Source organism: Chrysochloris asiatica, unplaced genomic scaffold, assembly GCF_000296735.1.
Source record: "Chrysochloris asiatica unplaced genomic scaffold, ChrAsi1.0 scaffold00109, whole genome shotgun sequence".
Lineage (NCBI taxonomy): Eukaryota > Metazoa > Chordata > Mammalia > Afrosoricida > Chrysochloridae > Chrysochloris > Chrysochloris asiatica.
Window position 1 is genome coordinate 651,267 of NW_006408627.1, and position 20,935 is coordinate 672,201.

General features: G+C 40.0%; 1 protein-coding gene across 1 annotated transcript in view; it reads left to right on the forward strand.

Annotated features, from left to right (window-relative positions):
- AGPAT9 (1-acylglycerol-3-phosphate O-acyltransferase 9) overlaps nt 1–20,935 on the forward strand; it is a 124,340-nt gene that overhangs the window by 64,282 nt on the left and 39,123 nt on the right. Inside the window, exon 3 of the mRNA XM_006867728.1 lies at nt 15,496–15,757. Within this exon, the coding sequence (XP_006867790.1) occupies nt 15,496–15,757 (262 nt within the window). The remainder of the gene's footprint in view (nt 1–15,495; nt 15,758–20,935) is intronic.

A 20,935-nucleotide genomic window follows, 5' to 3' on the forward strand; every position in this document is an offset into this window, starting at 1 on the left:
GCGGGAGAAAGATGAGGCGTTCTGCTCCCGTAAAGATTTACAGCCTCAGAAACCCTGTACAGGGTCGCTATGGGTCGGAACCGACTCGAAGGCACTTAGCAACAACAACAATAATCCTTTATTTCTGTCTTTTGCATTCTAATCACCTGTAGTTATCAAGACATCTTGGCTGGCACTGATACTGTCTAATTAACACAACAAAGAAAACCCATTACATAGGTGTGGCACTGGAATGCAAGGTCAGTTGGAACCACAAGGTCAGTGGTTCAAACTCAGCAGCTGCTCCTCAGAAATCCTATACAGGGTCACTATGAGTTGGAACTGACTGGAAGGCACTTAGCAACAAAAACAAGAGTTAGAATTTACAACATGTATTTTGGGGGTACACAATTTAACCCTTTGGTGCATAACATTTAACCCTTTGATATTCCAAAATTCATGCCCTTCCCATAGCCAAAACACATCTGCCCTATCATATCATTTCAAATGTCTTAAGTGAATTTTAAGCCTGAAATATTACTTTATGAATATTCTAAATCAAATGTGGCTAAGACTTTAATTATATTCCATCCTGGGTCAAAAGTCTTATTCATTTCTGAACCCATGAAATAAAAAATACTTCTATAAGTTAATCTGTTTAATGGTGTTATAGATACAAGGTAGACATTCACATTAAAAATGGGTGAAATTGGAGGGAAAAAAGGAATAATGAGTAGCAAGTAAATCTAAAACCTAGCATAACAAAATTTTATTAGCCCTCAAGGCTTGAAAATAGTTCTCTTTTCTTTGGGACCATTTGGGATGTGGCCTAGTACTCCAGACTCTGCATTGGCCTTGTTCTCAGGATTTGGGGTGGAGCCCCTTGGTTCTGGTCTGCAGTCCAGTGTTCTAGTCCCACTGTGATAAAAACCTCACTCCCTTGACTTTGTTGTTGTTTTAGTGCTGTTGAGTCGGTTCCACCCTGTATAGGGTTTCCGAGGAGCAGCTGGTGAGCTTGAACTGCCTACCTTGCAGGTCAAATGGCTTTGTAGTCTGGCTCATTAACCCACAGCGCCACACCAGGACCTCATTCTCCTAGAACACCTGAGTGGTGATCCCACCTCAGTTCCAGCAAGCTCCATTTTCCTGCCCCTTGGGCATGGCAACCTTACACCATTAACCATGGGCGAAAATCCAGCTGTTAAGAGGGTTAATCATCAGCAGGAGGCTATAATGGTGTCCAAAGGATTCACAGTCATGGGTCAATTTATAGATTACAGAGAATAAAGGAATTTCATCACATAGCAGATTAATTTGTCATAGTCTCAGGCTGGACTAAAGACTATGAGGATTTTCTTCTTTTTTGCTGACCTTCCGCTTTTAATATTTCTGTAGTATGAGAGACAAAGTCTTGCCATCTTAACTTCTAAAGAGCATTCTGGTTATACTTCTTCCAACACAGATTTGTTTTTTCTCTTGGCACTTAATAGTACTTTTAATATTCTCCTCCAAAACCATAACTCAAGTGAATCAATTCTTCTACGGTCTTCTTTATTCATTGTCCAACTTTCACATGCGTATGAGGTTATTAAAAATACCTTGGCTTGGGTCAGGCACTCCTTAGTCCTCAAACTGACATCTTAACTCTGTGTGTAGCAGATTTGAGTAATGTAATACATCATTTGATTTCTTGACTTCTGCTTCCATGAGTGTTGATGGTTGATCCAAGCAAAATGAAGTTTTAGACAACTTCAATCTTTTCTCCATTTATCTTGATATTATTTATTGGTCCAGTGGTAAGGATTTTTGTTTTCTTTACATTGTGGTGCAACCCAAACTGAAGACTATGGTTTTTGATCTTACTCAGTATCTTAAGTCCTCTTCACTTTCAGCAAGCAAGGTTTTATTACCTGCATAGCACAGGTTGTTAATGAGTCTTCTTCCAACGCTGATGCTACATTTGTCTTCATATAATCCAGTTTCTTGAATTCAAGCATACACATTGGTGAAAGAATACAACCCTGGTGTACACCTTTCCTAATGTTAAAAAACCATTCAGTGTTCCTGTGTTCTGTTTGAACAACTGCCTCTTGATCTATGTACAGGTTCCTCATGAACACAATCGAGTACTCTGGAATACTCATTCTCTGCAATGTTGTCCATAGCTTGTCGTGATCCACACAATTGGAAGCTTTTACAAAGTCAATATGGCACAGGTAAACATCTTTCTGGTATTCTCTGCTTTTAGCCTAGATCCATCTGATGGCAGCACTGATATCCCTCATTCATACCCTCATCTAAATCTGTTGCAGTGATTTTTGAATTATGTTTAGCAAAATTTTACTTGCATGTGGTATTAATGATATTTAGTCCATAACAATATCCATCCTTTATCTAGCCTCTTTTTTTTTTTTTAATGTTTTATTGTGAATTATGTGGTAGTTTACATGGGAGAACATTAGTTTTACATTCATCCTATTGTATATCATTTCATTGCCATGAATCATTGACCATGCATCATTGACCAACCAAAGGTTATACCCTTCAAGCCTGCCCCTTGGTCATCAGCACACAGCCCTTTTCCCTCTCTGGGTCTAGAGTCCCCAGCTGCTCCATCTCTCCATGTCATCATCTCTGCCTCCATCTCTGGCATCATTGTTTCACTGGGTAGGGTCCCGCACTCTCTTCTCCCTTGATGGTCCCAGGGACTTCCTCTTCTGGACTGCAAAGTCAATCACTCCCCTCCTTTTGCTATAAAATGTCTACCTTTACATTTCCAACCCTCACAGTCAGTCCTGATAACAATTATTCACTATTGTACCACAAGAGACCTATCCCCATCTCTTTTCATCAGCCCTGCCCAGACAGATTAGATACTACTCATTGGAGATTCTACCTTCCTCCACGCCCTCTGGATCTAGGCTCCCTTTTGAAAGCTTGTAAGTCAGTCACTTCTTGCCTTTGTAGCCCCTCCATTTTGGGTAGCCAATGTCCAAGTTGCCCATCCCTGTCTACTCTGTGTATGGAGGGGGTGAGAATGATCCTCGCTGTAAAGATTTGTTCCTCTTTTGAGCTACTGCATCCATAGGTGTAGGTCATGTTTATCAAATTGTATCAGATTACTCTTTTTTTCCTCTTCTTCTTCTAGTTGAGCTCTGATCATCCAGTTATTGAAGCCAGGTCAAATGAGTATTACCTACAAGTGTGGGTGTTCTTATGCATATGCCCTCTCTTCTTATCAGCTGGATGCTTCACTCTCCACTCTAGTTCTTTGTGGGTATGTCACTGACTCTGGGTCCAAGAGTCCCCAGGTCTTGCCACACTGCTGGCCAACCAGGTCTGCAGCTGGGTTCACAGGAGTCTATTGAATGTTGTAGGGCTTAGTTTGCAGCTTCATTGCTGTTTTCCCCTCACTTCCTCTTATCAGTGGTGAATGTGGTCATCAGTCAGAGTGCGTGTCTGCTCGTGTGTTTGCACTGAGTCTTAGTCTTGGAAGGGGGTTTGCCCTGAGGGAACCCGATCATGCCTTGATATCCCCCGGGTGAGCAACTTGCTTGTTCTTGTAGTAATCAGTTGGATTGCCGTTATTGTTTTGTATTTTTCCTGTTGGTCTTTCTTTCAAGTATCTTCTATTCTTCTAGATGCTCCAGGCTGGTCTGCTTGTCCTTTCAAGTGGAAATTTCCAACCTCAGAATATTCTGGAGGGAGTTCAGGATTCCACGTATGATCTAATGTAATGCAGAGGCCTGGCCTCTTTTTAAGGACATTTAGATTGTGCTCTTTGGAATGGGCACAAATACAGATCTCTTCCAATAAGTTGGCCAGGTAGCTGTTATCAAATTTCTTGTAATAGATGAGTGAGTGCTTCTACTGCCACATCAATTTGTTGAAAGATTTAATTTGTATTCCATTAATTTCCGTTGTCTTGTTTTTTGACAATACCTTCAATGTACCTTGAACTTCTTCCTTAAGTATCATTGGCTCTTGTTCATATGCTACCTCTAGAAATGGTTAAACATCGACCATTTCTTTTTGGTACAGTGACTCTGTATTCCTTTCATCTTCTTTTGATACTTTCTGCATCATTCAACATTTTGCCCATAGAATCCTTCAATATTTCAAGTAGAGGCTTGAATTTTTTCTTCCATTCCCTCAGTTTGAGAAATGCTGAGTGTGTTTTTCCCTTTCGGTTTTCTAACTCCAGATTGCTGCACATTTCATTATAATATTTGACTTCTCAAATTGCCCTTTGAAATTTTCTCTTCAGTACTTTTGCCTCCTTAGAGCAAGTTTCAGAGTCTCTGTCTTCAGTCATTATCCTGTAATTCATCAAATATGTTCTTGTGGTAATCTCTAAATTCAGGTGGGATATATTCAAGGTCATATTTTGGCTCTTGTGGACTTGTTTTAATTTTCTTCAGCTTCATCCTGAGCTTGCATATGAGCAATTGATGGTATATTCCACAGATTGTTCCTGGCTTTGTTTTGACTAATGATACAGAGCTTTTCCACTGTCTATTCTTACAGATGTAGTCAATTAGATTTCTCTTTTTCCATCTGGTGAGGTCCATGTGTATAGTCATCTTTTATGTTGTTTAAAAAAGTTATTTGCAAAGAAGTCATTGGTCTTGCAAAATTCTATCATGCAAGCTCCTGCATTGTTTCTATTGCCAAGGCCATATTTTCCAATGACTTATCCTTCTTTGTTTCCAACACCGGTGATTATAAATACATTTTGATTGCATGTTTGATCAAGAAGTTCATAGAATTCTTCAATTTCATCATCACTAGCTTTAGAGGTTGGTGTGTAAATTTGAATTATAGTGGTATTAACTGGTGTTCCTTGTTGTTGTTGTTAAATGCTGTCGAGTTTTTTTCCGACCTATAGTGACACCCTGTATGGGGTTTCTGAGGAGTAGCTGATGAGCTTGAGCTGCCGACCTTGTGATTCAAACCAACTTCACCGTCCAGCACACATTCTATCACAGACAGCTTTGCATTTCAAGACAGATCTTGATATGTTTTTTTTTTGTGTGTGTGTGTGATGATTGTGATGCCATTCTTCCTCAATTTTTCATTCCTAGCATAGTAAACCATGTGATTTTCAGATTCAAAATGGCCAATACCAGTCCATTTCAGCTTACTAATGTCTAGGATATTGATGTTCATGCATTCCATTTCATTTTTGACAACTTCTAATTTTCCTAGATTCATAGTTCATACATTCGATGTTCCAATTATTAGTGGATGTTTACAGCTGTTTCTCTTCCTCATAGAGAGTTATGCTCCACCAGCAAATGAAGTCCCAAAGCTTTACTCCAGTCATATCACCAAGGTCAGCTCTACTTTGAGGATACAGTTCTTTCCCAGTTGTATTTTGAGTGTCTTCCAACCTGAGGGGCTATCCACCATAGTACATAAACTGACAGATAAGTGGTGGGTGAGTGGCTTTAATTAGTAGAAATTAATTTTCTCAGTTTGGAAAGCTAATAGTCAGAATCCAGTACACTAGAGGTTATTTCTCTGTCTTCTACATGGGAAGGTTCTTGTCTCTTCTCAGCTTCTACTCCTGGGTTCCTCGGTATCCATGTAGAATGCATCTCCCCTTCCTATTTGTGCTTACTTGCTTGCTTGCTTCATGTATTCTTTTTAGTTTCAAAAGGGATTAACTTAAGACACATTCTGCATTAATGTTGTTGTTGTTAATGCCATCAAGTTGATTCCAACTCATAACAACCCTGTATAGGGTTTTCAAGGAGTGGCTGGTGGGTTTTAATCACTGAACTTGTGGTTGGCAGTCCAATGTTTATCCTACAGCACCACACAATTGTTGTTGCGGTTAAGTGCAGTTGAATCAGTTCCAACTCATAGTGGCCCTGTATAGGATTTCCAAGGAGCAGCTGGTGGATTTGAACTGCTGACCTTGTGGTTTGCAGTCCAGTGCTGATCCTACAGCTCCACACCAGAAATCCTCACCACAATACTGCCTGGTTAGTCTAGTAAAGAAACCTCATTACCACAATGGGACTATATCCACAGATTTAGAGGGTAGGATTTATAACACATATTTTGTTTTTGTTGTTGTTATGTGCCGTGGAGTTGGTTCCGACTCATAACGACCCTGTACAGGGTTTCCGAGGCTGTAAATCTTTACAGGAGCAGAAAGCCTCATCTTTCTCCCATGGAACAGCTGGTAGTTTCGAACTGCTGACCGTGAGATTAGCAGCCCGATTCGTGACCACTATGCTACACATATTTTGGGGGAACATAATTTAGTCCATAACAATATCTATCATTCATCTAGCCTCTTTTTAAGGACATTTAGATTGTTTCTATTATTTTTCTAGTACAAACAACTTGGCAAATGTTCTTGTATATGTTTGTTGTTGTTAAGTGCTGTCAATAGATTCTAACTAATAGTGACCCTGTGTAGGGTCTCTGAAGAGAGGCTGCTAAGTTTGAACTGCCAACCTGCAATTAACAGTCCAGTGCTTATCCTACAGTGCCAAACCAGGATTCCTGTATGTGCAGTTTTAGAAGAATCTTTCTAGAATAAAAGAGGAAAGTGCCGATATAAGGTACAATGCCAAATAAATATGAAGAGAATGAAGGAGTTAGAGTCCTGGTGTGGTGCTGTGAGTTAATGCACTGGACTACATACAAAGTCAGTTTGAACCTCTAGGTTGGCGGTTCAAACTCACCAACTGCTTCTGGAAAGTCCTATACAGGATCTCTATGGGTTGAAACTGATTCAATGGCACTTGACAACAAGAAGTGCTAATTCATTCAGGCAAGAATCATTGATAGATGTTTGTTCCATTGGTTGAGAGTGTTGCAGGGGGTGTGAGTAGCATTTCCACTCTACCAAAGAGGAGACTTACCTTCTACTGATTAAAGAATAGTCAGGTGAGGCAGGGTTTTCATAGAAGCAAAGGTTGATTATAGGTTTATTGTAAGCAGAGATTGGGAGGGCTTATCACAATTCTTATCTGTAGAACCACAAGGTCAGCAGTTCAGATTCACCAGCCATTGGTGACTCACCAGCTGGTAAGTTTGACCTTATGGTTCAAACTGACCTTGTGGTTCAGTGCTTTATCATACAGCACCATACCAGGACTCCATTCATAGGGACAGGCAGGGATTTTCAGGAAATGACCCACTTAGAAAGCAAAACTCCTTACCACTGGACCAATAAACAACATTCTTATCAATGGAGAAAAGATTGAAGTTGTCAAGGACTTCATGCCAACACTCATGGAAGCACCAGTCAAGAAATCAAAGGACGTATTGCATTAGGCAAATCTGCTGCACAAGACCTTTTTAAAGTGTTGAAGAGCAAAGATGTCAACTTGAGGGTGCCTGACCCAAGCCATGGTATTTTCAATAGCCTCATATGCATGTGAAGGAGCTCTGGTAGCGTAGTGGTTATGAATTGGGGCTGCAAACTGCTGAGTCAGCAGTTTGAAACTCCCAGCTGTTCCACGGGAGAAAGATGAGGCTTTCTGCTCCTATAAAGATTTACAGCCTCGGAAATCCTGTACAGGGTCGCTATGAGTCAGAACCCACTCCACGGCATATAACAACAACAACATAAACATGTGAAAGCTACACAGTGGAAGACCTTAGAAGAATGGATGCATTTGAGTTATGGTGTTGGAGGAGAATCTTGAAAGTGCCATGGGCTGCCAAAAGAACCAACAGATCTGTATTGGAAGAAATATAACCAGAGTGCTCCTTGGAGGCCAGGGTGGCCAAACTTCATCTCTCGTACTTTAGACATATTGTCATGAGGGACAAATTGCTGGAGAAGGCTGTCATGTTTGGTAAGGTGGAGGGTCAGAGAAAAAGAGCAAGACCCCCAACGAGATGCATTGGGAAAGTAAAAGCATCAATGGGTGTGTTTTGTTCTGTTGTGCATAGAGTCACTATGAGTCAATCAACAACAACAACATGGTAATTGGGTGTGTATGTCTTTAAGCTGCATTCCACTTCCAAGGCCTCTGGTGTTGTTGTTGTTAGGTGCCATCGAGTCAAGTGCCAAGAGTCGGTACCAACCCATAGCCACCTTATGCACAGCAGAACAAAACACTCCCCAATCCTGGGCCAACCTCACTACTGTTGCCACACTTGAGTCCATGGATGCTGCCACTTGGCCAATCCATCTCGTTGGGGGTCTTTCTCTTTTTCTCTGACCCTCCACCTTACCAAACATGATATCCTTCTCCAGCAACTGGTCCCTCCTGACAATATATCCAAAGTATGAGAGATGAAGTTTGGCCATCTTGGCTTCCAAGGAGCACTCTGGCTGCACTACTTCCAACACAGATCTGTTGGTTCTTTTGGCAGCCCATGGCACTTTCAATATTCTCCTCCAACACCATAACTCAAAGGCATTAATTCTTCTACTGTCTTCCTTATCCACTGTCCAGCTTTCACATGCATATGAGGTTATTGAAAAATACCATGGCTTGGGTCAGGTACACCTTAGTTCTCAAGCTGGTATCTTTGCTCTTCAACACTTTAAAAAGGTCTTGTGCAGCAGATTTGCCTAATGCAATACACGTCATTTGATTTCTTGACTGCTTCTTCCATGAGTGTTGATAGTTGATCCAAGAAGAATGAAGTCCTTGACTACTTCAATCTTTTCTCCATTGATAAGAATGTTGTTTATTGATCCTGTGGTGAGAACTTTTGTTTTCTTTACATTGAGATGTAATCCATACCAAAGGCTGTGGAGGCCTACAACTTATTGTGGAATGTCATCATGCCTAGTTCTTCAGCACTCAGTTTCCAGACCCTCCCAGGGACTGACATTCTCCTCTACTCCCAAGAAAAGGTCAGTCTTCAAGGTGGATATAAGCAGTTAGACTGCACAAGGAAGTAAACTACAGAGGTGATATGGGTGGTCTATTTACAGTATAAGGAGCTCTGGTAGTGTAGTGGTTATGAATCAGGCTGCGAACCTCAGGGACAGCAGGTCAAAACTACCAGCTGTTCCGCAGGAGAAAGATAAGGCTTTCTGCTCCTGTAAAGATTTACAGCCTCGGACACCCTGTACAAGGTCGCTATGAGTTGGAACCGACTCCACGGCACATAACAACAACAACAACAACAACAACATTTACAGTATGGAGTCCCGGTGTGGTGCTGTGGGTTAATGCCCTGGACTGCAAAGTGGTTTGAACCACAAGGTCGGTGGTTCAAGATCACCAGCTGCTCCTTGAAAACCCTATACAGGGTCGTTATGGGTCTACAAAGCACTCAACAATAACAACAATTTACAGAAAATAAACTATAAAATGGGCAAGGTCTTGGTCCTAATGCTTTCATCCTCCAAGATGCCCCCCTCAGGGAGACTTGGATAGGTCAAGTAGCAGATGCTGGGGGTTGGGCCACAGGAGTGTCTCAGCTGGGCCCACCATCATAGCTGCTCAGGGGGTTTCTCTAGGAAGGTGGGAGTTGTGTGGCCGCAGTTCTTAAAAAAAAAAATCATTCATTGCTGAGAATCTACTCAATGAACATTTCCTGAGCGCCCAATGTCCCAAGTGCTGGGGGTATAGTAGAGAACCAAAGAGCTCTCCTGTTCTTAAGGCTAAGTTTTTGGTTTCCTTGTAACTCGTTCTAAGAGGTCCCCTAGGTTCCCTGCTTTAAGAGTTTGAGCAGCAGTGTATGTATATACGAATATATCGATATAACTAAAAGATTCTCCCCGCTAATTATTAATAACAAAAGGTAAAAGATAGTAAGTTAAAAAACTGTGATCCAAGTTATTATCACCAAAATGGGACACACTGATATGTGCCTTCTGATGTGATTCACTGAGAAGGATATAACATTATATATGCAGTCTTCCTGCCAAGCCCCTACAACCTGAATCTAATCATGAAAAATACCCGAGAAACACATATCAAAGTCTTTTTACATAGTTTGCATTCAACTTCTAGCATAAAGGTTAGTGCTTTAAACCCACCCAGCAGTCCAATGAAAGAAGGACCTGGTGATCTGTTTGTGTAATGATTGTTGTTGTTAAGTACTGTGAGTCCATTCTGAATCATGGGAACTCTGTATAAGGATTCTGAGGAGCAGCTGATGAGTTTGAACCACCAATCTTTCAATTCAAACTGACCTTGAAATCGAGTGATTATCCTATGGCGCCACACCAGGACTCCTGGGTAATGATTGTTGCTGTTGTTGTTATGCACCGTGGAGTCGGTTCCAACTCATAGCGACCCTGCACAGGGTTTCCGAGGCTGTTAATTTTTACGGGAGCAGAAAGGCTCATCTTTCTCCCGTGGAGCAGCTGGTAGTTTCAAACTGCTGACCTTGCGGTTCGCAGCCCCATTCGTAACCACTACACTACCAGAGCTCTTTCAGCCAAGAAAATCCTATGAAGAAGTTCTACTCTGTCACATATGGGTTCACCATGAGTCAGAATCTACCCCATGGTTTAGTTAAAAAAAAAAAAAAGTCAATGTCTTAAAAGACAAGGAAAGGCTGAAAATCTTTCCATGTTAAAGGAGATAAAGGTACTTGACCCTTCAATGTAATGTGTAATCTGGATAGGATCTTGGAATAGAAAAAATGCTATACATTGATAAAATTTGAATAAGATCTGTAGATTAGATACTAGGATTGCATTAGTGGTAAAATTTCTATGGCTAGATAAGTGATTCCTCAGCCCCCAAGTTGCAGTGGTTACAGAACCCAGTTGCTACAATGGTGGTTCCAACCCACCAGCAGGTCCGTGGGAGAGAGACGGACAGTTTGCGTCCATAAAGATTTACAACTTTGAAAACCTATGGACGGGTTCTGGTGGCCCAGTGGCTAAGTGCTTACCTGCTAGCTTACAAGGTCAGTGGCTTGGACCCACCAGCTACTCTGTGAGAGAAAGATGTGGCAGCTTAAAAGAAAGATTTATTGTTGAGTGCAGTTGAGTTGGTTTGGATTCATAATGACCCTGTAGAGCATTTCCAAGGAGTGACCTTGTAGTTAGCATTCTGTGCTTATCTTACAATGACAATCAGGACTTTTGAAAGTGGTTTAACCAAAATAAAATATTAAGTTATATTTTATTTGACTTATACAGAATAAAAAGAGCCCTGATAGCATAGTGGGTTACAAGTTGTGCTGCAAACCTCAAGGTCAGAAGTTTGAATCTACCAATCTGTCCTGATGTGGCGCTTTGGGTTAATGTGCTGGACTGCAAAGTCCTTTCAGTTGCAAGGCCGGTGGTTCAAGCTCACCAGCCGCTCCTCGGAAACCCTACTCAGGTTCGCTATGGGTCAGAACTGACTTGACGGCACTTAACAACAACATCCACTCTGTGGGAGAAAGATGAAGCTCCCATAAAGATTTATGGCCTCAGAAACCCTATACAGGGTCGCAATGAGTGCAACTGTCTTCACAGCACACAACCACCAGCGCCACCACACCATACAGAATAAACTAGGTCAGAGGGCAGAGGAATTATTGAACATCAAATGTGTAATGGTTCAGGAGCTGACCTCTGTTTACAGTTAAATAATACGAGGTAACTTGAACTTGTATTCTTATCTCTGGCACTTCTGATAAAGATTATTTTTAGAAAGACTGTCCACTGGCCACAGTTTGTTTCATTGAGAGATTTGCTGAATAACTTGTTCTTCCCTTTCCCTCTAGACTTAAAAAGACATAAAAAGATACATTGCTAAATAATGAAACTCTTGCACAGCTAAATGTTGGCCAATAAGTACTTGGATTGAATAATACACTTGGAGCAATATTGAAATACATACAGAGAAAGAGGGTAATTCCATAGAGACAATATCTTGGCTCAGATTCTAATAATAATTAAACCCTTTTGAAAGATGGCGAAGAAAGGTTAAATCACAGAGACCTGACTACTAAAGTAGATGATCTAATGGTCATTCAAGAAATTATTTTATTGCTCTGATTCAAATGGTATTTAGGTATTTGCTTTGCATGTATGTCAACGAGAATAAAATAATTGAAATTTAGCTGCTGGATGGTATAAATGATCAATAGATTTGATTGGGAACTTAAAGGTTGGTGACTCACGTTCACCTGGTACTTTGGAAGAAAGACCTGAACATCTACTTTTGAAAAATACACCATTGAAAACCCTGTGGAGCACAGTTCTACTCTAACCCATATGAAGTTGCCAAGAGCTGATTAGATATGCAGGTGTTGGTGGTGCTAGAAGGAAGCTAAAAATGTTCCCATCTCCTCATTTTATAGTTGTGGAAACCAAGTTAAGTTACTTACTGATACCCATGGCCCTGGAGCTGCTGGTTGTCATGACCAGAACTTGACTTTGAACTCCAGGTCCTCTTTTCTTTCTCCACCATTACATCATGGTACTTCTCCTTCAAAGAACAGAAATACTACAACTCCACCTATAGTTACACATATAAATTCTCTAGGGAATAGTCAATGGCACTTTGTAGTCTAAGACCAATCTGTAGCACTCTCCATTTTCCTCCCTGATTGTCTAGTAAACTTGAAAGTGAGAAAATTAAGAGTGGATCATCTCTCAGTGAATTTAGCATTGAGCTTCATAGGGCTTTCTTTGTTGTAATCTTTACAGAAGTAGATAGCAGACCTTTCTTTCTTATGTGGGGCTTCTGGATAGATTCCAGTTGTCAACCTTTATATTAGCAGCTGATCACAAACCATTTGCTCATCCAGGCTTCTACTAGGAAAATAAGAGATTACTACTTGTACATTAAAAAAAAAAAATTTTTTTTTAAATCTAAAAGCTGTGCTTCCTTAACTTTTCATTTCTTTTTTTTTTTTTTTATCTCACTTTTAATTTTCTTTTAACTGATGGGCTGGTCAAAATTGAAATGAATATAGGATGATTGCTCTTCTTTATCCTAGACTTCTATATTACCTGACTCTAGGACTCAGGAAAGTTTTAGTAAATGACTTGTTATGAAGAATTTTTACCTAAACCATCCTCTTCAATTGATTATTGATCTCTAGAGAGAACTTTGAATTGTTAAAATGAAGAATTTTTCCCTCTGTCACAAATAAATACAAGACAGCGTTTTCTAAAAATGGCCATGAACTGAGCAGAAGTAAAATCCTTCTTGTAGGAGCCTAAAAACTAAAATTTATTTCAGGTTTGAGAAGAATAAATAAAAATAAAATACATTTGAGGTGAGATTGTGCATACAAAAATGGATTGGAGGCCTATTGCTTGCCTTTGACTTGTCCTCTCCAGTGCACACTATAGTATTAAGTGTGTTGTTGTTATGTGCCGTGGAGTCGGTTCTGAGTACTATTGAGTAGAAGTACCCAAAGAACACCAAGTTCGAGGACAAGAATCAGGCAATTTTTCTGTAAGGAGTAAATTGCTTGTGTCACACATACTAGAGGAACAAATAGATAATGTTACATTTTTAATTGTTCTTAGTTGCTATGGAGTCAATTCTAACTCATGCTGACCCAGTGTGTGCAGAGTAGGGTTCTCAAGGTTGTGATCATTTAGAAGCAGATCACCAGGACTTTCTTCCAAGGTACCTATGTTATCCTTACTTAGAATCGGATGACAATAGTAATTTTTTTCAATTTACAGAAATGTATGCTGCTTTAAAATTTTTGAATTGTTTTCTTTATTGAAAATCTAATAATAGTATTAATAGGAAAATATGACACATCACTTAGAGATAATAACTTAATATTTTCTTCATGACATTTCCCCTATGTTTGTATATTTTATATTTAGGTCCTGCTTCCCACCCCCTCCCCTTTTCTCACTTATTGAAGTTTTTACTCATGTAATTTTATAAGCAGTTGTTAATGGATGCATTATATCTCATTGTCTAAATTAATTATAAAGAAGAATGTTCCAGATTGTAATCATTTCAATTAAATAAAATATGATAGGATGAGTGCAAAACTGATGTTCACCCATATAAACTATCACTCAATTCACAATTAAAAGCTTAAAAAAAAAAAGAAGAGTGCTCCAATGAACACATTTCTGATTTCTTCTGATTCCTAGAATTGGGATTATCAAATCAATGGCAACACTATGTTAGTTTCTACAAACCAAAGTTGATTTTAGTTACACATTCGTACCATATAATTGTGAGAGAGAGCACTTGTGTCATTTCCATCATTGAACTTTATCATTAAAACAAAAATGTTGCTGATTTAATAATACAAATGGACCACATTCTTTGATTACTAGTGAAAATGTTTTGATATATTTATTAACTATATTGCTGCAATGCAGTCAATTCATGAATTCAGTTTGCTTACTTTTTTTTTTTTTTAAGTTTTATTTATTTAAATGTTTTATTGTGAATTATGTGACAGTTTACATGGGAGAACATTAGTTTTACATTCATCCTATAGTATATCGTTTCATTGCCATGGTTACAATGCCCTCCAGGTATCATCAACCAACCAAAGGGTATATACCCTGCAAGCCTATTCCCCCCTGGCATCAGCACACAGCCCCTCTCCCTCTCTTGTGTCTAAAGTCCCCAACTGCTCCATCTCTCCAGGTCATCGTCTCTGCCTCAATCTCAGGCATCACTGCGTCTCTGGATAAGGTCTCGCTCTCTGCTCTTCTCCCTTGATGGTCCTAGGGACCTCCGCTCCTAGACTGAAAAGTTAATCACTCCCCTCCTTGCTATAAAACATCTACCTTTACATTTCCAACCCTCACAATCAGTCCTGATAACAATTATTCACTATTGTATCACAAGAGACCTATCTGCATTTCATTTCATCAGCCCTGCCTAGACAGATTGGGTACTACTCAGGGGAGATTCTACCTTCCTCCAGGCCCTCTGGATCTAGGTTCCCTCTTGAAAGCTTGTAAGCCAGTCACTTCTTGCCTTTGTAGCCCCATTTTGGGTAGCCAATGTCCAAGTTGCCCATCCCTGTCTACTCTGTATATGGAGGGGGTGGGAATGATCCTTGCTGTAAGGATTTGTTCCCTCTTTTGAGCTACTGTATCCATAGGTGTAGGTCAAGTTCATCAAATTGTATTAGATTACTCTTTTTTCCTTTGCTTACTGTTTTGTAGTTTGTTTGTTTTTTAAGCTAAATATTTTTTATATATTAAAAACATCAGCATTTTGACTCTGTAGTAAATATTTTTTCCCATTTTTATTGCTTTTTGATGTTATGGTTTTTACTGGGGATAGAACAGAAGTCTTTATTTTTACATTGTGTAGATTTTCATTTGAAATTTATTTCTGTGAGTTCTTTCATTAATTGTTTATAAAGAGAAAATATAAACAAGAGGGTTACTGATGATGATAATTGCTCCACAATTAATGAAAATAATTAGTTGTGTAGAGGTTATTTTATGTAGATTCATTGATTTCACCCTGAAGGCTGAGGTTATTTGTCTGTTATTTTTGAAATCTGTTCCATGTCCCCGTTAAATTTGTTTTACTTATCGTTGGTATTCTGCACAAGTCTTAAAGCTGTTCTTTTGGCCAGCTGCTTTTCTATGCATTGGCATTATCTCATGTCTTCATACTTTCTTTTAAGGTATTATCCAAAGAGATGAGTCTCCCATGGAAAAAGGGCTGTCCGGAAGGGACTTTGAGCTCTCCGATGCATTTTATTTCTCCAAGAAGGGGTTGGAAGCCATTGTGGAAGATGAAGTGACTCAGAGGTTCTCCTCAGAGGAGCTAGTGTCATGGAATCTCCTCACAAGGACCAATGTAAATTTTCAGTACATCAGTCTGAGGCTCACCATGGTGTGGGTGTTGGGAGTCATAGTACGCTACTGTGTTCTACTGCCTCTAAGGTAAGTCATCCGCTCAGCAATCAGATGGGTTTAAATGGTTCAGCCTCCTTTGAAAACCATGTTATGTTAATGACTACATGAGACTATTGTGGTACTACAATGAATTGACTTGTGTCCCTCCTCCCCCCTGTTGTTGTTAAGTGCCTTCGAGTCGATTCCGACCCGACCTGTTGTTGTTGTTATATGTCGTGGAGTCGGTTCCGACTCATAGTAACCCTGTACAATGTTTCCGAGGCTGTAAATCTTTACGGGAGCAGAAAGGCTCATCTTTCTCCCGCGGAACAGCTGGTAGTTTCAAACTGCTGACCTTGCGAATCTCAGTCCGATTCATAACCACTACATTGACCCGACCTATAGTGACCCTGTATAGGGTTTCCAAAGAGTGGCTGGTGAGCTTGAACCACCGACCTTGCAATTCAAATGACTTTGCAGTCTGAGGCATTAGCCCACAAGCACCACACCAGGACTCCCCCTACAACCCCCAAAATATGCAAATCCTTACCTATAGCCATAATCCCATTTGGGAGTTGTTTTCTTTGTTATGTTAATGAGGCTATATTAAAGGTAATAAGTGTTGTTGTTAAATGCAATGGAGTTGACTCCAACTCATAGAGTCTGTATAAGGTTTCTGACAAACTGCTGGTGGGTTTGAACTGCTGTCCATGAGGTTCAAACCAATCTTTCAGTCCAGTGCTTATCCTACAGTGCCACAGCAGAACGCTGTATTAAGTGTGTTGTTGTTATGTGCCGTGGAGTCGGTTCTGACTCATAGCGACCCTGTACAGGGTTTCCGAGGCTGTAAATCTTTATGGGAGCAGAAAGCCTCTTCTTCCTCCTGCCGAGAGGCTGGTAGTTTCCAACTGCTGACCTTGCGGTTCCCAGCCCGATTCGTAACCACTACACTACCAGAGCTCCTTTATGATTGGTCACTCTTATTTAAAGTTTTCCACCTGGGTCCCTTTCTGCTTCCAAGTTACAAGTACTCCTGATGAGGACGTTACCTCAAACTCAGGTGCAAACACAAGATGGAGCATAAAAATGTAGAAGTGACACTAGAAATGGAACGAAGCTGCAAGTGGCCAAGGTTTGCTCAGCATGTAGATTGCAACTAGTAGACCTGTGCACCAGCCACAACATTACTGTGGACCATCTTGCTTCATTTCTCTGGAGCCCGACACAGATTTAGAATTCTCTTGACATAGCCTTCTAGGAAGTTGTAAACAGCCAGTTAAAACTGGCACACAAATTGGAACCTCTTTCCCACCCCTGGAGTGGCACAGATTTGCCTCATGCACATTTCTTTCAAGGGAATGGATTGCTTAAGTGTAGACAAGTACAAATCTCTGTTTTCTTGTGCTCATGTTGCCAATGAACAGAAATTGGGGCATAGTGTGTCTTTTGGGAATCATTTCAGCAAAGTTAAATTCAGAGCTTCACATACACTTTTGCTTGAACGTTAAGCCAGTGCTCCCTAAGTAGGGTTCTTGTATTCTGGGAATATACAAGACTATCCATTGACATGCAGGAAGAAAATGCTAATGCTTCTGTTTATTAGAAACCTCTTCTAGTTATTCTATTTATAATCAGAGCTTCTCTTTATATATTGTTAAAACGTTTTATTGTGAATTGGGTAAAGATTTTACACTCAACAAATCATATGCATTTCATTTCATCTTATTGACTGTAATCCCTCACTTAACATCAATTATCCACTTCCTCCCTGTGGTTCTTTTTTCCATCCCTCATTTTTTCTCCAACCCTTCTGAACTTTGTCTTTGGGTAAATGCTGCCCTTTCAATCTCGAATGGTTGATCATTCTAAGGTGTATATATCTAGCGTGTATACCTCACTAGTACTATTGTTCCCTTTATGTTGTTAGGTGCCATTGAGTCGGTTCTGACTCATAGCGACCCTGTACAGGGTTTCCAAGGAGCAGCTGGTGAGCCTGAACTGCTGACCCTGCAGTTCAAACTGACCTTGCAGTTAAGTGCATTAACACTATGGTGTTGTTGTTAAGTGCCATTGAGTTGGTTCCAGTCAGTTGGCCAGGTAGTTGTCTTCCAAATTCCGTGGCATAGATGAATGAGTGTCCCCAGTGCCACATCAGTTTGTCAAAAGATTTCAATTTTAATTCCATCAATTCCTAGTGCTTTGTTCTTTGCCAATGCCTTCAGTGCACCTTGGACTTCTTCCTTCAGGATCATTGGTTCTTGATCATATGCTACCTCTTGAAATGGTTGAACATAGACTATTTCTTTTTGGTAGAGTGACTCTGTATATCCCTTCCATCTTCTTTTGATGCTTTCTACATCATTGAATATTTTGCCCATAGATAAGGAAATAGAGACATAATAAACAGCAGAGCTGGGTTTTGAACCCTGACAGCCTGGTTCCAGAATCCATGCTACTAACCAGCATGTTATTCTGTCTCCAAGTAGCTTGATTATCATTGTTTTACACAGTGTTGTTGTTTAAAGTGCTGTCAAGTGGATACCAACTCATACCAACCCTGTATAGGGTTTCCAAGGAGCCGTTGATGGGTTTGAACCATCAGCCCTGTGTTTAGCAGGCCAATGCTTATTCTACAGCACCACAACACGGTTCCTTTTACACAGTTGTTATTAAGTGTTGTCAAGTCTGTTGTGACCTACAGTAACACTGTATACAGTTTCTAAGGAGCAACTGGTAAGCTTGAACCCTCGATCTTGCAGTTCAAACTGACTTTGCAGTCCAGCACATTAACACACAGCACCATATCAGTAGTTTAGTATTATTTAATATAGGTAAGCAGCTTTAAGGGGTGAGCTCAATCTTGGAGAAAATCCCACTGATAAAAGATCTAAGCATGTAGCCTCAGTAAGTTTAGAAACACATATACCGATTAATGTACTGATATCATCTACACTATAAAACACTCACAACATAAAAATTCAATAAAAATGAAAAAATATTTTTAGAAGTATAAATAATCTTATTTTGATACATTAGATTTTAAAATCATATACATAAAAGGTACAAAAAAATCTTGACACTCACTAAAAATGCAATTAATATTTACTAAGAGCAAAGATTTTTGATTATGCTTCCTTAGAAACACCTTGCTAAGGTGTTAAATTTGTTAAAAACTTGATTTAATGATATTTCAAGGAATTTGAAGGTCCAATTATATTTTCTTCAGATGTTGTAATTTCATGTCAGTTACAAAAACTTGCCAATCTGCTCCCATAAATAGCAAAATATTAAAACACTCATTGCCATCAAGTCAATTCCAACTTGTAGAAACTCTACAGGACAGAGGAGAACTGTCCTCACAAGGTTTCCAAGGTTTCCATACACCTGCATGGAAGTAGATTGCATCTTCTTCCCATAGAGTGGCTGGTGGATTCAAACCTCTAACTTCTTGCATCTCAGTCAGGCACTTGACCACAGCACAAGTGAGCTCCTTTATAAAGATTCCAGCCTAGAAAATCGTATGAGGCAGTTCTATTCTGTTATATGAAATTGCTATGAGTTAAAAGCAGGTCAGTGACACCTAGTAACAACACAACACTGTTCAATCTCATGCATTAACTATGGAAAAGTTTCAAATGTCTCGTCTCCTTCCTTAATGAGAATCACTTGGTCCTATACAGTAAATCAAAAGGGATTATATTTGAACATATTTAACAATTGGGTCCAACATTACTGAAAGTTTTTATTTGCTAGATTAACGTGCCACAAATTTTGATGTCCCAGTGGAGATGATAAGAGTTCTCGGATGTGACACAAAAGCACAATCTCTTTAAGAGATTTACCGAAATACAATTCACAGACCACACAATTCACTCGTTTAAAGTATTTACTTTAATGATGTTTGGTATATTCACAGTTATTCAACCATCACCATTTTCAATTTTAGCACTATATGTGTTTGTTTGTTTTTTAATATTCACTTTGTAGGAATTGCTTCTTTTAGTTTCTTTATTTCTTTTTACCTTTTCATTGAGGAGTGTATACTGGCAGTAGGAGTTCCAATTCTGCCATTTTCTCTTGTTCTTGGATGCTTGCAATACTGGGGTTGGTTATCCTTATAAGAATGTTTTATATCACTTATCTTTTTGGTGTGGTACTGTGGGTTAATGTGCTGGACTTCAAAGTCCATTTGAACTGCAAGGTAGCGGTTCAAGCTCACCAGCCGCTCCTCGGAAACCCAATACAGGGTTGCTTTGAGTCAGAACAGACTCCATGGCATTAAACAACAACAACATATTGTTTCTGAAGATTAGTCTATTTTGAACTAGATAATTAGAACCACAACACTGTTTTCTGGGCCCCTAAAGTGTGGTGAAAGGTAGCCAACAACAAATGAAGGTATCTCAAGTACTCTGTGTTGTAGATTTCTCAGTCTTTCCTCAGGAGCCTGACCAAGTGAGAATGCAAGAGGTGTAACCCACATATTAAAGTTCACCAAAGTTTAATTTATTTTTAATAAAAACAGAATAGCACAGGCTGAATGGGAGTGGGAAGGAAAATGGGAGCATAGCCGTAAATGCCTGCAGATTAAAAAAAAATGTTTTATTGTGAATTATGTGATAGTTTACATGGGAGAACATTAGCTTTACATTCATTCTATCGTATATCGTTTCATTGCCATGGTTACAGTCTCCTCCATCCATCATCAACCAACCAAAGGGTGTACCCTGCAAGCCTGACTGCCCCTGCCCAGGTCATCAGCACACAGATCCTCTCCCTCTCTGAGTCTAGAGTCCCCAGCCACTCCATCTCTCCAGTCATCATCTCTGCCTCCATTTCTGGCATCACTGTTTCTCTGAGTAGAGTCCCGCACTCTGCTCCTCTCTCTTGATGGTCCCAGGGATCTCCGCTCCTGGACGACAAAGTCAACCACTCCCCTCCTTTTGCTACAAAACATCTACCTTTACATTTCCAACACTCACAGTCAGTCCTGATAGCAATTATTCACTATTGTATCACAAGAGACCTATCCCCATCTCCTTTCATCAGCCCCGCCCAGACAGATTGGATACTAATCAGTAGAAATTCTAGCTTCCTGTGTACCCTCTGGATCTAGGCTCCCTCTTGGAAACTTGGAAGCCAGTCACTTCTTGCCTTTGTAGCCCCCCATTTTGGATAGCCAATGTCCAAGTTGCCCATTCCTGTCTACTCTGTGTATGGAGGGGA